The following is an 18,387-nucleotide window of genomic DNA, read 5'->3' on the forward strand; positions in this document are numbered from 1 at the left end:
AATCATCCAATGCAGTTTGTCAAGACATGAACATGTAATGTTTGTTTTGTGAAATAGTACATTGACAAGATTGATAAACCCAGGCAGCCAGTAACTAAAGTCTAAGCTATTGAAGATGTTGCACATGCTGCAAAGTTTATATTTCAATGACATTGCATCAGTCCATTTAGTTAACACAAGGAAGTTGCAGGACGCTAATGAAATTTGACTGTTAAAACATTACTGTATGAATGTAGCTAACGTCACTGGCATGAAGTTACCCTCTATCGGGATAAATGTGTTTATCTGTCACAAATGTGTTGAAAAGAATAGCAAGGGTATAACAAATTCACACCGATTTCTATTACCGTTGTCAATGGAAAACGAGAATAGAAACTCATCAGGGCTTTGAAGACTTCAGGAACAAAACTTCAGTTGCTTTGTCTGATATACACTTTGCAAGAACTTCAAACCATGTGAGGAAGATGCAATGTGCAGGCAAGTTGTTGAGTTCAGTAGCCACGCCTACTAGTATTATGACTATAAACATACTCTGTGAAAGACCATGATACTAATTGTTCAATTTATCCAGAGTTTTGGTTTGCTGTATAGGCTGTCAGTCATACCCATAAGCCAATTACAAATTGGGAGCAGGTTTGTGTATTCGATCACAAAAGTACGAAACCCCCCATCTCACCACACACTCGCAGGCAATCGGGACACTAAACAGCACATCATGAACAAGATCTGAAGGTGGTAATCATTAACCCTCCGCTTGAACCTCATTGATGTGAACCACACTAACCAGAACACAGATTTTTACACAATATACATAAAAAATGTCCTTTGATAAGATAACAGACCTTGGTCAGGAGTAGTTACTTATTGTAATTTATTACACAACTATAACAAACTGTCAATAACTGTAAAAAAGGATATTGGATCCATTCCCTCAAAAATAGTTTTATTTAACATGTCAGATTTGGTCAATAGCTCAAACAAAATAAGAAAACAAAAATTACTTTTAGGTCTTATAACTCATTCTTACCAACCCATGACATTGGAAATTAAATGCACAAACACTGCGGTCTCTAACCATCTGTTCAATCAGTATGGCAGCCACAATAAAATAGTGCATGGTCACGAGAGCAGTGTGAATAGTGTTTAACAAGGGTGCACTTTTATAAAGGGGTCATTTTGATGGCTTTTAGAGGGGGACACTTCAGTTTCAAGAACTGTTTCCAGCCAGCAAGGATTAAACTGCCTGAAAAAAAGTAACATAGGTAGATATATTGTGGTGCAGTCAGTTCAATGACATAGATGGATGTGATGAAGGTCAATGTGATTCACTCTTGATTAGAATTATTTAATCCAGGACAAAACCTATGTAACAGTTTCCCAAACGTGGTCCTCGGGACCCCAAGGGGTGCACGTTTTGGTTTTTGCCCTAGCACTACACAGCTGATTCAAATAATAAACTAATCATCCAGCTTTGGTCATTTGAAAAAAACAAAAACGTTCAGTTTGGAAAACGCTGACCTATGGCAAATCAACAGGATCCAGCTCACTGTTTGTATAGTAGGAAACATACCACATCCCACTCTATAGATTATTTTAGAATGTTGTAAATCAAAATCGTTATAGCCATAATTGTCATTGAAATAGTATTTAGTAACAAACTTAAACCTTCCATTTGGTTCATTCCGAGAGTATCCATTACCTCTCTATACTGGCTAAAGTTGGTATTCAACACACTTCCAGTATGCAAAGCTTATGAACTAACACTAACATAATTACCAGTGATGTATACAGAACATCTCAATATTATTTCAAGAGAACCCTCCCCAAAAAAGTGAGCGTGTTACCCCCTCCCTTACCCAGCCTGGTCTCAGACTAGACGTAACAAAGTAAATGTATATCCGGGACACTCAAATTAGTATGTTACGTTTGGTATGGTTACTTAAGACAAAAACTAAAGTAAGGTGGATGGGTGGGCATATAACATGAATGACTAGCAACCCAAAGGCTGCTAGTTTAAATCTCATCATGGACAACTTCTGAACTACTTAATACTTTTTAGCTACTTAGCATGTTCGCCTACCTCCTAAACTCTAACCCCTAGCCTAGCTAACATTAGACACCTAGCTAGAATTTGTAACATACCATACATTTGGCCAATTCGGAACATATTGTACGGGAGATGGAAATCCACAAATTAACACATACCATACGAAACGTAACATATCATACTATGTCATATCATACTGGGGCAGCAGGTCGCCTAGTGGTTAGAGCATTGGACTAGTAACCAAAAGGTTGCAAGATCGAATCCCCGAGCTGACAAGGTAAAAATCTGTTGTTCTTCCCCCGAACAAGGCAGTTAACCCACTGTTCCTAGGCCGTCATTGAAAATAAGAATTTGTTCTTAACTGACTTGCCTAGTTAAATTAAAAGGTTAAAAAAAGTAAAATTAATGTAAAAAAAAATTTTTTTTTAAAAAGCTGTGTCTCGATTGACATACAGAATAACACAAAATGCTCTGAGACTAGGTATGCTTCACTGCCTCTTTTCGCTTCCAGGCGAAATGCTCTTATCTGCACAAATCTGAATTATGTATTCTCACTCTCCTTATTTAGAATGACAGTCTTAGTTTTTAGGTCACCACCCTTGCAAAACAGGAATGACACACCCAGAAGCATACTCTGAACCCAACAATACAAAGTATGATTTGGTAACAAAGAACAAAGGTATAAAAATTATTAAGATTATTTTGCTAGGTTTAACTACCATGTTATTACTTATTGTTTGCCAACATTGATATGTATTAATGTGCAGGACTACTTATGTGGAGATACATTATTCACATCTTCAAATTTACTGGGCAGATAATAATCTTGTCTTCAGCATACCATGAGTGAGTCTATACGCTAGATAGGAACTACTACTACAGGCACATTTGAGGAACTTCCAATCTCCCTTGTATTGGATATTAAATTATGGGTCAACTATATACCCACAGGTAAGGCCTTAGTTAGCATCCTCAATTTATTTAGCCAGTAGTAGTGGTAGGTGTGGTAGAGTCCAACCGCTAATTGTAGAGGCCCTCCTCTTGGCCGAAGAGACAAACTTTGTATTGTTTGATTGTCATGAAAGCGGAGAGACAATGTTACTGTTTTAAAGCTAGTTTCCTGCAATTCCACACATTTTATCATCGGTCTGAGAGAAAATTAAGTTTAAGTGATTTTTTTGTTGAAAGGGTGTGGCATTCCCATTCCTTTCATCATTTTTGCTTTATTGAAGAGAGAGTACAATTTGAAAGACCGGGTGAGTCAAAGGGGAGTGGGCAGGTTTCTAACCCACGCCAACTCCGGCATATACATGTGCCGCTGACAGAAAATTTGCAGTTTTAAAGCAAATTTTCTGACATTTTACCCATTTTGCCATGGCTTACAACATGTTCTTATGCTATTGGAGTGACTTCAAATCTAATTCCATGAAATGTTTAGAATTTTCCCTTACGATCTAGTTATTTTGGTGGTTGTTCTTAAATGGTCTTATTTAAAATATATAGCTCCATTATGTCTTTTCTACATACTTTATATCTGGTTTAGTTGTTTATGTTTACACTGAAAACGTTTTACCAACCCGAAAATGTTTAATCATATTTTTTGGAACGGTGGCAATGATTTAGCAGCGGTGAACCACCGCTGCTAAATGAATATAGGAGAAACACTGTCCTGTGAGTGCAATTAGCTCTCAATATTAGGAGTTGAGAATTAGAGTTCACATCATTAGAAATAAGGTTTTATCCTCTTATATTGTATGTCTAATTTAAAATTAATTTAATCTTGTTGCTCGCAATATTGATAAAAACATTGAAATAAAATATATATTTTTATATTTCCATGAACACCCTGCAGTACCCCTGGTATTACTGTGATCACATTCTGTAATGTTTGTCTGTCTACAATGGCAGCAGCAAATTCTTTAAAAAGATGCAATATACAGAAATCACTCACAATTTCCTGGTTGCTAAAATTAAAATACGCTGCCTAATTTCAGTTTGTGACAAAACAAAAAATGTAGAGAATCATTGTACCATCTTAATTGTGAAATATCTTTCGATTAACCAAAAATATAGTATTTTCAGCTGTTTGAAGCTGGTGTACAAAAACAAAACTTAAGAACATTAAGCATAGAAATAGGGCACATTGAATGATCTGTTCTATGAGAATGACAGCTCTATAACTAACATTTCTATGTGAATTTGCTCAGGTCACCAAAAAAGTTACACATTGCAGCTTTAATTGGCATAAGACACATTAACAAAGTAACAATAACTTGTGCCTTCCAGCAAATCGGTTTTCATTTGAAAATAACTATTGTGAAAGTTTGAGGGTTGTATAAAGAGTCCCATCAGAACGCAAGCTTAAATGATTTCTTAATATCCCTCAATAAGACATACATAGAGTAAACAGACTATTAATGGAGATATTTGATTGGTACGGTTTTGTTAAATGGCAGTGCTAAATTACTTTTCCCTCCACTCAAATTAGGCACCAAGATCTCATTTGTTAAGCCTTTTTGAAAATATTGGACAAATAAGGCACTTACAGTCCTAACTAGCTCAAACAGGTATAAACTGTATTAACTGTTAACTAATAAAAAATAAAAAAAAACAGACAACTGCTGTCTGTTGACAGGTACAAGTGTCTCACATAGGGGACAGGGGCTTCAGTCCTGCAGGAGAAAGTTGTACTTCCCAAAGTCAAACTCGTCCGGCATGATGAGCATGTCTTCACGGGCCTTGGCCAGCTTCCGCCGCAGGAATTCCCGCCTCTCCTGCCATTCCACCAGCTCCTCAGCACTGTGGGCATAGTCACAGCTCACCCCCTCGGGACAGCCACTCTCCAGCCTGTCAATCACATTGATCTATATTATACATACGTCAATCACTGTGCAACGATAAAATTTGATAGGAACAAATAGGACAAGGGTGTGGTAAGTGAACCCTGCCATATCCCAGTTGTTTTCTGTGTGCATATACAGAGCATCTCTTGATGGGTAATGAGAAAGGAACTACCGTATTGAGACCCAGTACTGTGACTCTGGGCGAGTGTTACCTGGGACAAAGGGCGAGGCGGCGTCCGGGGAAGCGGTATGTCCAGGTGAGGCTCTCGTCCTCTCCCTCGCAGCTGAATACCCGGTCCTTGTGTTTCTCTGAGGAGATGTGCTGCTGCCACTGGCGCTCACTGTTACTATGCTTCCCACACAGACGACAGTGGAAGCCGCTCTAGAATACACACGCACAGTAAAACTGTTTTCATAGTGTTTATGAATGCGTAACGTACTGACAGACATACGCATACATTGCATGAAGATGCACGCACACACTATCAAAATGTAGTCCTTCTTGATAATGGTCGATAGCTTTTACAAATGAGAAAGGTGAATGTATTGTTTGCGTTCTACATCCAACAAACAGGTTTTGTGAGTAAGTGCCTTCACTCACCATTGGCTCGGCATAGTCGGTTGGCATGACAATTTGCTTCTCCTCTATGTGTTGGGTGATCAGGGTGTCATCCGCCGGACGGTTTTGATTCGTCATTGTAAGCCACATGTCGTACATCTGCTGCATATCCTTCACTTCAGGAACAGGTTCAAAGAAGAACGTAAGTGACAATACTAATGATTATACATTGATGTACGCTGACTTGGTGAGCGAGTGCATCGGAGATGTCGTTCCCACTGTGACTATTAAAACCATTCCTAACTAGAAATTGTGGATTGATGGCAGCATTCGCGCAAAACTGACCGAATACAAACAGTGCAGCTATTCCCTCCGCAAGGCAATCAAACAAAGCGTCAGTATAGAGACAAAGTAGAGTCGCAATTCAACGGCTCAGACACGAGACGTATGTGGCAGGATCTACAGTCAATCACGGATTACAAAAAGAAAACCAGCCCTGTCGCGAACATCGGCGTCTTGCTCCCAGACAAATTAAACAACCTCTTTGTTTCGCTTTGAGGACAATACAGTGCCACTGACACGGCCCGCTACTAAAGCCTGTGGGCTCTCCTTTTCCGTGGCCAACGTGAGCAAGACATTTTTTTTTATTTTTATCCCATTTTCTCCCCAATTTTCGTGGTATCCAATCGCTAGTAATTACTACCTTGTCTCATTGCTACAACTCCCGTACGGGCTCGGGAGAGACGAAGGTCGAAAGCCATGCGTCCTCCGAAGCACAACCCAACCAGCCGTACTGCTTCTTAACACAGCGCACCTCCAACCCGGAAGCCAGCCGCACCAATGTGTCGGAGGAAACACCGTGTACCTGGCCCCCTTGGCTGGCGCGCACTGCGCCCGGCCCGCCACAGGAGTCGCTGGAGCGCGATGAGACAAGGATATCCCTACCGGCCAAACCCTCCCTACCCCGGACGACGCTATGCCAATTGTGCGTCGCCCCACGGACCTCCCGGTCGCGGCCGGCTGCGACAGAGCCTGGGCGCGAACCCAGAGACTCTGGTGGCGCAGTTAGCACTGCGATGCAGTGCCCTAGACCACTGCGCCACCCGGGAGGCCCCCTTGAGCAAGACATTTTAAACGTGTTAACCCTCGCAAGACTGCCGGCCCAGGCGGCATCCCTCAGAGCATGCGCAGACCAGGAGGCTGGTGTGTTTACGGACATATTCAATCAATCCACATCCCAGTCTGCTGTCCCCACATGCTTCAAGATGGCCACCATTGTTCCTGTTCCCAAGAAAGCTAAGGTAACTGAACTAAATGACTATCGCCCTGTAGCACTCACTTCTGTCATCACGAAGTGCTTTGAGAGACTAGTCAAGGATCATATCACCTCCACCCTACCTGATACCCTAGACCCATTCCAATTTGCTTACCGCCCCAATAGATCCACTGACGATGCAATCGCAAATCACACTGCCCTATCCCATCTGGACAAGAGGAATACCTATGTAAGAATGCTGTTCATTGACTACAGCTCAGCATAACACCATAGTACCCTTCAAACTCGCCATTAAGCATGAGATCCTGGGTCTCGATCCCACCCTGTGGAACTGCGTCCTGGACTTTGACGGGCCGCCCCCAGGTCGTGAAGGTAGGAAACAACATCTCCACCCCGCTGATCCTCAACACTGGGCCCCACAAGGGTACGTTCTCAGCCCTCACCTGTACTCCCTGTTCACCCATGACTGCGTGGCCATGCACGCTTCCAACTCAATCATCAAGTTTTCAGACAACACTACAGTGGTAGGCTTGATTACCAACAACGACGAGACGGCCTACAGAAGGTGAGGGCCCTCGGAGTGTGGTGTCAGGAAAATAACCTCACACTCAACGTCAACAAAACAAGAGATGATCGTGGACTACAGGAAACAGCAGAGGGAGCACCCCCCCCATCCACATTGACGGGACAGTAGTGGAGAAGGTGGAAAGTTAAGTTCCTCGGCGTACACATCACGGACAAACTGAAATGGTCCACCCACAGACAGCGTGGGGACGAAAGCGCAACAGCGCCTCTTCAACCTCAGGAGCCAGAAGAAATGTGGCTTGTCACCTAAAACAGTCAAAAGGTCAGTATAGGTGCATCAAAGCTGGGACCAAGACTGAAAAACAGCTTCTATCTCAAGGCCATCAGACTGTTAAACAGACATTACTAACAGAGGCTGCTGCCAACATACAGACTCAAATCTCTGGCCACTTTAATAAATGGACTTCATAAAGGTATCACTAGTCACTTTAATAATGCTTATATCCTACATTACTCATCTCATATGTATATACTATACCATCTAATTGCATCTTGCCTATGCCGCACAGCCATATATTTAAATGTACACATTCTTATTCATCCCTTTACATTTGTGTGTATAAGGTAGTTGTTGTGAATTTGTTAGATTACTTGTTAGATATTACTGCATTGTCGGAACTAGAAGCACAAGCATTTCGCTACACTCGCATTAACATCTGCTAACCATGTGTATGTGACCAATAAAATTTGAGGTAATGTGTACTAGTGGGGATAATAGGCATCTGAACCAATCCTGCTCATAGATCAACGTAAACAAAGCGATAATGTGTAACAAAAGGTTTAATGGATAATGAAAATATAGTGTAAACTTACAGCCATTGTTCTTCATATAAGTCCATACTTGCTTCTCCTCTTCACTGTGGGCAAAGGCACAGTTCCCAATGTAGTGGCACTTCTTCTGCTTCACCACATGGGCACATATCTGAGGGGGACACGTTATGCCGTTACACACAGACTGCGTGGATGTTTGTGGAAACAAGTTTGCAGTGTCAATGATTAAGTATTAAATTCAACTGACCAATATATATCGTTACCCATGATTACACTAACATAATAGTTCATTATAAATTAAATAGACACAATGATAATATTCTTGGTTGAGTCTATCAAAAATCATTTCTAGCAGATCGTGTATGAGGAGTAGCAGGGGGCAGCACACACGTCATACTGCTGGGGGTAGGTCTTGGCAAAAGGCAACGTCCGCACCATCACCCACTTCTTTCCCTCGAAGAACTTCACCAACAGCACCCGGCGCTCCTTCGTCCAACTACAGGGAGAGAGATGTGAGAGTTATGGTGGACTTTCCAGAAAGATACTATCCTAAATTACATAGGGCTTCGCTGTAAACGCTTCATACACCTTGGTTTGTGTCCACGAGATGAACAGTCTATTGTTATTCAAAAAAACGACCACAGATCTCAGACTACACATCTAACATACATTGGCCATTTGATAGACAATAGTGAATAACAGTGGTCAGTCATATAGAATTGTTGAATACTACAGTGAAGCACTGGCCTCCATCTGGCTAGGGATGCTAGGTAGGGTGCAGCCTCACCTGTGCCTGGCCTTGGCTGTACAGTACTTAAGAGCTTTGTCCGGCTCGCTGACCAGCCCGTCCCTCCAGCACTGACCACAAACAAACTTCCTCTTCAGGTTCAAGCTATAGCCTCCTCCTCCCCCACCACTTGAGGATGAGGATGGTGGTGGCATGTACACCGGCTATAGTCAACGAGTCACAGGGACAAAAACAGAGAGGCAAAAGGTAGAGAATCAGACAAACTACACAAGAGCCGTTGCCTCACCATATTATGAGATGTAGCATAGCAGGGATATTATACCTTGGCTTTGTGTGTGTTCTGCTCCTGTTTATGCCAGTGTCGCTTGGATTCCTGAACAATTTCTTCATGAGTGATGCCTATAGTACAGGAACATACACAGAAAAGTGATGCCTAGTCCAGCCTAGGCATCACTTTTTACAGACAGTATTTACAAACATTGTTTATCAACTGTGACAAGATTGAACGGCAGTGTCTACTGACACCTACTGGACTTTGTTGAAATGTTCTTGACTTTTAGTATAGAAACTAACATTTACAAATAAAGATGTTTTATTGTAGATCGGCCTCTACATTTAAAAATGTTTTCACATTTATTAGACAGGAATAAATATGTCTCTCTGTGTCTGAGACCAAGTACAATGTTCATGAGTGTGTGTGCATCAATCTGACTGTACCAGAGTCTTTCTGCAGCCTCCAACATTTGAGCTCTATGACAGAGTGGGCAAAGGAGCAGCTGTCCTCTCGCTGGCAGCCGTAGCGCTGGGCATGGCGGCACACGTCCAACTGGCACTGGGTGTACAGCGGGCGGATCTTAGTGTAGTGCACACTGCTGGACCTCACCGCATGCACCAGGCACCTGCAGGGCACAAGGGGGGGGGGGGGAGGGTTTGTGTGTGTGTGTGTGTGTGAGGGAGGGAGGGAGGGGACCAAACATGACTCACTTGTTTTTGTCGAATGGGTGTCGGGCGCAGGGGTTGGAGCAGGTGGACGGCACCTCCTTACTGTGCTTACTGATGATCCTGGGCTTACTGTCATAGCACTCCTGAGTAGAGAGAAAGGAGGGGGAGAGAATGAGGGGGAAAGTTGAGGTAAACAGAAACAAGAAGTAGGGGGGGGCATGAGTAAGGTTGAACGGCATGTTTTAGAGGTCTGCGCGGGGCAGATTTTTTCTATCCCATTTTTATTGCACCTCATCTCACGTTGGTTGAGCGCCCTCCACTTCTTTCCATTATCAATATCTATTTATACACACACTGTAGTAAACTACAGTCTAATCATGTTTAAGTTAACTTAAATATGAAGTTAACTGCCACGTGATTCTCCGCCCATGTAGGCAGCCTACTCTATTTCAATGAGACCACACATACTAGGCACACTTGAACTCTCACTCCCAAATAGGAGAGGTGAGGTAGGCTACTGAAGTTGAAGCAGAGTGTGAATAATGCAAAAAATATGTGCTTTTAAGCATACAAAGCAGAAAGACAACCGTTTCCAAATAATCTGCGGGACAACAAATAATACTTTCATCCCAAAGTCGTCTGTCTGACTGCACGATCCCGCCCGCAGCATGAAAAATGACAACCGCTCTGCAACGATCTGTCGGGACTCGCAGCCCTCTACCATGTTTCACTGGTCAAGCTTGGACATATGGAGGTGGGTCTGTGTAAGAGCACAAGTGTGTGTGTGTCCTACCTCACAGAGGTACATGAACATGCTGTTGTGGAGCTGCAGCAGGCATTTGATGCTGAGTGTGGGCCTGTCATTGTTGGGGCTCTGCGAGTCAAACAGCAGCTCTCTGTTCAGGGCTCCCTTCCTCTCCAGGGTCCACACATCTACCTCCTCCTGGCAGTAGGCAAACGTACAGCCCTCCCTGTACTTACACTTCTGAGTCTCCAGCACCTCTGCACAGAGGGAAGGAACTTCGATTACTACATATACAGACTGAGACCAACGCTAACCTTTAGGACCTTTTTTCCACAGATTAAAACTGGGTAATTTGACCTATGACAAACACAGAGATTATCTTCATCTAAACAGAGCCTCTTTCCCACATCAGTGACTGTTGTTTTCCGTACCCTTGCAGAGCATAAACGCCCCAGTAAAATTGTGCGTGGGGCGGGGTCGCACCCTGTTCCAGACAGGGTGCTCTGAAGCCCTGATCCTGCACAGAAGAATGTCCCGCTTACAACGGTGGGCCAATTCTGCCTGGTGCTGGTAGTCCAGGACCCCTGGACCTGACAGAGACAGAGAAAGGGAGGGAGGAGATATATACAGAGTGATATACAGGTAAAGGGGTAAAGAGGGTTAGAGAGACAGAGAGAAAGGGGAGTTAAGGGGGGACATAGAATGATAACAATAGAGAGGTGAACCTCAGTGCTATGATGCCCTTGAAACTGTCAGTCTTATTAGTTAGAAGTAGGGGGCCTCCCGAGTGACGCAGCGGTCTAAGGCTTCACTACAGACTAGAGGCTTCACTACAGACCTGGGTTCGATCCCAGACTGTGTTGCAGCCGGCCGCAACCGGGAGACCCATGAGGCGTTGCATAATTGGCCCAGCATTGTCTGGGTTAGGAGAGGGTTTGGCCTGCCAGGATGTCCTTGTCCCATTGCGCTCTAGCGACTCGTGGCGGGCCGGGCGCAAGCACGCTGACTTCGGTCGCCAGCTGTACAGTGTTTCCTCCGACACATTGGTGCGGCTGTCTTCCGGGTTAAGCGAACAGTGTGTCAAAAAGCAGCGTGGCTTGGCGGGGTCGTGTTTGGGAGGACGCATGGCTCTCGACCTTCACCTCTCGAGTCCGTACGGGAGTTGCAGCGATGGGACAAGACTAACTACCAATTGGGGAGAAAAAGTACACAACAAAAAACTAACAAAAAAATTACATTAAGTAGTAAACTGGGGGAAGGACACTGTCTGAGAGCAAGTTAATCATGTCCACTACTGTACCTATCCAGCTGTAGCACGTGGCACAGGCCTGCATGAAGTCATGGGTGGCTGCTACGGGGTTCTTGATCAGCTGAGAGAGCTTGGAGGAGACCTGGCCATTCTTTACCACCTACATCGCCATGGTAATAGAAATTAATTTAGGTTAATATGTCAAGGCAAAACTAGCATGACGCTGTAAAAGGTGAACTCCAACTACAAAGTTGTATGTGACCTAAACGTTGCATAATAAATGTTTTAATTTAAATGTACACAATGTACGGGAGGGAGTCCAACAAATTCTGCTGACAGAAATAAATGGCTTACTGTGTGGTTGGACTTCTTGGGCGAACATGTTGCAGAGAGAACATTGTAGGAGATTCTTGCACCTTAAGATAGCGTGAGAACAAAAAACAATCAATTATAACATCTACATTAGGTTCATAACTTTCTTGGTGTTAAACATTAAAAGAAAAATTAACCATATATACATTGCTATAAGCTAACAAGACATTATCACCCTCAATCGACTCACCAGGCAGGTTGAACTCAGAGAGGGAGTCCAGCCCCCCTCCCCCCACCACCACTGGTTTGGCTGCTATTGCGCCCCCAAGTGGGTAGAAACTGTCCAGGGCATCTAAGGCATCAAGTGAATAGAGTGCTGTTGTGGGAGACGGGGCATCCCCACCACCAAGGCCTGAAAGGGTGTCCAGGTTGTTTAAAGTATCTAGAGAGTCTAGTGCATCAAGGCCATCTAAAGAGTTCAGCGCACCTAGGGCATCCCCCCCACCCATGCCTGGGAAGGTGTCCAGAGAGTTGAGCTGGCTGATGGCTGAATTGAAAAAGGCTGGGGGGAGCCGTGGCGAGGCGGCGGGCAGGCCTGAGGGAAACGGGAGCTGGATGGGGACACAAGCTAAGCTGGGGAGGATGATGGGAAAGGCACGTTGAGGGGGAATCTGAATGAGAACGAGAGGGAGAATGAGAAGTTGCATTGACAGATTCAGGGAAGCTATATCTGAATACTACGTCAACCAGTAGACAAACTCACACAGTCCAGCAGGCTGTCTAGATCATCTCCCATCAGCTCACTGTCACCCAGGTGCTCTGACTCAGGCACAGAGAAGGGCAACCCCCGAGGGCCTTGGACAGGGCTACCCAGAAGTTTGGAGTAGACCAGAGGACCAGAGGGAGAGGATTCATCACTAACTGGGATAGCAGCAGATAGAGGCTTGCAGGAGAAACCAACTGAAAGACAGGATGAGGGAACAGGTGAGTTTAATTTTCTAGAAGAAATCTTCTTTGATAGTCTTTACATTACAATGTGATAGGTAATTCAACATTTCTGGTCAGGAGAATTACTACCTGATGAGATGTCACTTAAGGAATCCAGACCACTGCCATACATCTTGAGGTGAAAAGAGAAAGACAACAGCTTCTGTTTAAGTGACAATAAATCAACAGGTAAACCAAAGTACATTCCAAATCTCAACCAGTTTAAGTGGCAATATGTACGTTTTTGGGCAGCCCGACTAAATTCACATAGAAATGTGGTTATAGATCTATCATTCTACTTGAAAGCAAGTCTAAAAAGCGATAGATCTTTTCTATGTGCTTTATTTTTCTGCTTCCCGTTCTTATGTTTTGTTTTTGTGTCTTTTACTTTCGGTTTTGTACACCAGCTTCAAACAGCTGAAAAGTGTTTTGGGTTATGGAAAATATATTTCAGAGCGGTTTAGATGGTACAATGATTCTCTAAACTATACTAGCTTATAATTACCTTATAATTACGTAAACTATTAGTTTTAGCAACCAGGAAATGGCAGAGCGATTTCTGCATAGTGCAACCTTAAAAGTGTAATGGTGAAAGTTGTTGTACTTGCCTCTCCTGCAAAAGGAACTGTGTTCCCATTACTTTGCTCAGATGTGGCCGACTCCTGCAAAGAAAACAAATATTAACTCCATAAAGAGGCAACATAAAGAAAATGTCAAACTTAATGACTTCAATTGTTATGAATCCAAATTGAGATTTAAACCAGGGCAGATTTGATCAGAGAATGGCAGATTGAGAACAATTGAATCCAAGCCACTAATCATGGAAGGTAAGTTGCCATGCTGTTTGAATCTAGACCTTCTGCTTTGGAAACGGATTCTCACCTGGGTGCTAACGTAGGCTTTGCGTATCTTCAGGCCCAGTTTGTTAGCTAGCTCCTGTGCCAACTCATACACATGTTTGTCCTATGAAGAGTACAATCGAATAATTAAAAAAATTGACATTTTAATAAGCTTTTTATTAAATTAATTTCACAAACACTTATTCTGAGCTACATGATACTTCAAAAGTACGGTGTGAGGTCAAAACATCAAAAGGTAATCGAAGGAGAGGAGAAGTAAATGTGGAAACAAATCCGCTTGTATGAAATGAAACTCTCCTTCTCCACTAGCGGATCATCATGCGGAATCCCAAATTATACATGTCAAGTGGTAAAAATAAAATGTTGCTAGTTGTGCTAGACATTTTATAGATAAAAACAATATGCTACTTAACCTTTTAAAGGTGTGCATGCTTTTCTACTCCAAGAAAACAGTCTCTGATGTGAAGCGGTAATTCATAATGTTACTCACGTTAGGCGTAGTGAGCAGGCAGCCCGTGCTACAGTTGTAGGCCTCTCTGAAACGGCCCAGCTCCCGCAGGCATAGAGCCTTCCTGTAGAGTGCCCTGCAACTGTCTTTGCACAGCGCCAGCGCACTGTCACAGTCCTGCAGACCCTGCTCATACTCCCCCTGAGAGAGATGGAGAGAAAGAGATGACAGGTAACGTGTGAGTTCTGCCACAGAGTGAAAGACTAAGGCCATACAGTGGTTAATACAGGCTAATGAGAATGGGGTAATGATAGATGATACAGGCTCTGTAACTTCAAGGGGATGTTGAGGAAGTGTGGCATGATGCCAAAAGTTCAATGAGGCTGAAACACATGTTGCACATGATGCAATGAAACAATGTGATGCAACAACACAAAATACTGAAATAGAGAGAGTGCAATGGGTATTCACGATTGGTTCAATATTTGCCCACTACAGCACATTTGCTATTAAATATTAGATTTAAGAGATGACTTCATACCTTTTGTATACAGAATCGTGAACCTCATTCAATCATCCATATTGTGGATCAAAGATGTATAATCCTGGTGACACACCACTGACTCACCATGCTGTGGTAGGCTGCTGCCCTGTTGAAATACAGACTCTCCAGCAGGGCTGAGGGGATTTCTAGAGACTCAGCCTGGGCATAGTGGGCCACGTTAACACCCTCACTGAAGTCCTTTATGGCCTGCTGCCACTCACCCTCCCTGAACATTGCATTTCCCTCATCCAGCAGGTTACACACCAACTTGGTCAGAAACCCCTGGAGGGACATTCAGGGAGGAGAGGAATATGACATGAGTGTGAGATAAAGACAGCACACAGGAAAAGCCATAAAGGACATGGACTTGTCTAATCAGTATTATGGCTGGTTTTGGTACTTTTTTCCCATGGACCAAATGTGAAAAGGAGAAAATCGCTGCAAAGGGCAAGCTGCATGACTGTGAGCACACAACATGTTCTTTGGAACAGTATAGGGGGTGTAGACATGCCTAGACTAAGGTCAAGAGAGAAGACAGTCATCGCATTCATTAATCCCTACCTTATAGCCTTCAGGCTTTGGATAAGGCAAAGAAGACCTAGGACACAGAGGAAAAGATAACCTATCAATACAAGTGAACTAGTGCCGTATGGTCGTTTGTGGGTATAGGATGAATGACTAGTAAGAGAGCAACTTGCTACAATTTAGTTGACAACTTGTGGGGATTGGAGGGAAAAAATGTATTTCTCACTGTATGAATCCCAGGGCGTTCTGAATGCCCTCCTGGCGCTTTTGACGGTCCAAGTCCATCTCTGCACACTGTAAAAAGAGAAAGGCCCATATCAACATAATTTTGACGTCTACTATCGAATTAACGTTAGCTAGCCAGAATAAATCAACTAGGTTCAAGAGCTCGTGCGAAGTATACAGCAACGAGAAAATAATACTTGGCCAGTTTAGCCAAATATTTGTTTTGTTTAGCTAACGTTAGCTAGATAAATAGTTAACCATGCCCCAAGTTTTCATGCTAGCTAGCTAACATTAGCTGGGCACGAATCGAAGAAGTTACAACCCACCTGGTGATAAAACACATAAATCGACGTTTACTGCTGTGGACAGAGGAAAATATCGGCACAGAGAATTTAGAGCTGTACAGCTACCAGCCATCCAGTGCAAGGGTATTTTTGCATGGACAGTTTACATGTGAGTTTCACTTCCAATTCCTCAGCTGAACAGTGCACTCCCTCCCCCCTAGCTTGTTTTTGAGTTGCTTGGCTGCCACAAGGTCCTAGTGAGATTATTTCTAGGGTAGGGTGAGGTGTGCTGTGAATAAAATGTTTCATGTTTAGACATGTCATAAGGGAGTAATCAATTATACGCGAAATTAAAAAGTTTGCGTTTGTATTTTATTTGAGAAATTAATCTAGCTAGGATAGCTTTCACTTTTTTGTGTGTTGATTCTCTTTGTAGTTCTGGCGCGAAGGCCAGCAGATGGCGATATTGAGTAGTTTCATCTCATCTTACCTCTTGAAGCAAGACATTTTTATTATTTCTAGCGCAATACCAGCAAAGATCTTAGCAAATTTTATTGGTCACGTACACATGGTTAGCAGATGTTAATGCAAGTGTAGGGAAATTCTTGTGCTTCTAGTTCTGACAGTGCAGTAATATCTAACAAGGAATCTAACAAATTCACAACGACTACCTTATACACACAAATGTAAAGGGATGAATAAGAATATGTACATATAAATATGTGGATGACCGATGGCCTTGCGGGATAGGCGAGATGCAGTAGATGGTATAGAATACACTATATACATATAAGATGAGTAATGTAGGATATGTAGACATGATTAAAGTGGCGTTATTTAATTTATCCATTTATTAAAGTGGCCAGAGATTTGAGTCTGTATGTTGGCAGCAGCCCCTCTGTTAGTGATGGCTGTTTAACAGTCTGATGGCCTTGAGATAGAAGCTGTTTTTCGGTCTCTTGGTCCCAGCTTTGATGCACCTGCACTGACCTCGCCTTCTGGATGATAGCGGGGTGAACAGGCAGTGGCTCGGGTGGTTGTTGTCCTTGATGATCTTTTTGGCCTTCCTGTGACATCGGGTGCTGTAGGTGTCCTGGAGGGCAGGTAGTTTTCCCCCGGTGAGGCGTTGTGCAGACCGCACTACCCTCTGGAGAGCCTTGCGGTTGTGAGTCTGACCAGTTGCCGTACCAGGTGGTGATACAGTCCGACAGGATGCTCTCGATTGTGCATTTGTAAAAGTTTGAGTGTTTTAGGTGACAAGACAAATTTCTTCAGGCGCCTGAGGTTGAAGAGGCGCCGTTGCGCCTTCTTCACCACGCTGTCTGTGTGGGTGGACCATTTCAGTTTGTCCGTGATGTGTACGCCGAGGAACTTAAAACTTTCCACCTTCTCCACTACTGTCCTGTCGATGTGGATGGGGGGATGCTCCCTCTGCCCTTTCCTGAAGTCCACAATCATCTCCTTTGTTTTGTTGACATTGAATGAGAGGTTATCTTTTTCCTGACACCACACTCCGAGGGCCCTCACCGTCTCGTCATTGTTGGTAATCAAGCCCACCACTGTAGTGTCGTCTGCAAACTTGATGATTGAGTTGGAGGCGTGCATGGCCACGCAGTCATCGATGAACACAGGGAGTACAAGAGAGGACTGAGAACGCACCCTTGTGGGGCCCCAGTGTTGAGAATCAGCGTGGTGGAGAAGTTGTTTCCTACCCTCACCACCTGGGTGCGGCCCGTCAGAAAGTCCAGGACCCAGTTGCACAGGGTGGGGTCGAGACCCAGGATCTCAAGCTTAATGGCAAGTTTGGAGGGTACTATGGTGTTAAATGCTGAGCTGTAGTCAATGAACAGCCTTCTTACATAGGTATTCCTCTTGTCCAGATGGGATGGAGATGTGTGATGGCGATTGTGTCGTCTGTGGACCTATTGGGGCGGTAAGCAAATTGGAGTGGGTCTAGGGTATCAGGTAGGGTGGAGGTGTTATGATCCTTGACTAGTCTCTCAAAGCACTTCATGATGACAGAAGTGGGTGCAATGGGGCGATAGTCATTTAGTTCAGTTACCTTAGCTTTCTTGGGAGCAGGAACAATGGTGGCCATCTTGATTCATGTGGGCACAGCAGACTGGGATGTGGATTGATTGAATATATCCATAAACACACCAGCCAGCAGGTCTTAGCATGCTCTGAGGACGTGGCTAGGGATGCCTTCTGGGCCGGCAGCCTTGTGAGGGTTAAGATGTTCTACTCTCTGTGATACCAGTGTCTATGTGAAAACAACGCATTTCTACGTTTTATAGAAGACACCTTATTTAATTTTTATTATTATTATATAATATAACAAATCAATACAAAAGTACACAGGGAACACAAGTATATATAAATAATATACAAAAGGACATTTAGGCTAGGGGGTACAATATGACATTACACAAGGACC

At 43.6% G+C, this 18,387-nt stretch overlaps 1 protein-coding gene across 1 annotated transcript; it reads right to left on the reverse strand.

Moving 5' to 3' along the window:
* Positions 1-854: 854 nt before the first annotated feature.
* Positions 855-16,177, reverse strand: LOC129827363 (zinc finger CCCH domain-containing protein 7B-like). The gene is made up of 23 exons (XM_055888143.1): positions 15,993-16,177; positions 15,668-15,735; positions 15,478-15,514; positions 15,001-15,198; positions 14,415-14,573; positions 13,947-14,027; positions 13,673-13,726; positions 13,155-13,197; positions 12,841-13,037; positions 12,328-12,748; positions 12,120-12,181; positions 11,817-11,925; positions 10,948-11,106; positions 10,565-10,773; positions 9,814-9,914; positions 9,547-9,728; positions 9,152-9,228; positions 8,869-9,032; positions 8,472-8,577; positions 8,124-8,232; positions 5,492-5,625; positions 5,103-5,272; positions 855-4,894 (listed from the first exon to the last, which is right to left on the reverse strand). Exons 2-23 carry the CDS (start codon positions 15,724-15,726, stop codon positions 4,714-4,716), a joined length of 3,012 nt encoding a protein of 1,003 aa, XP_055744118.1. The 5' UTR covers positions 15,727-15,735; positions 15,993-16,177; the 3' UTR covers positions 855-4,713.
* Between the last annotated feature and the right edge of the window lie 2,210 nt (positions 16,178-18,387).

This window comes from Salvelinus fontinalis, chromosome 2, assembly GCF_029448725.1.
Source record: "Salvelinus fontinalis isolate EN_2023a chromosome 2, ASM2944872v1, whole genome shotgun sequence".
Classification (NCBI taxonomy): domain Eukaryota; kingdom Metazoa; phylum Chordata; class Actinopteri; order Salmoniformes; family Salmonidae; genus Salvelinus; species Salvelinus fontinalis.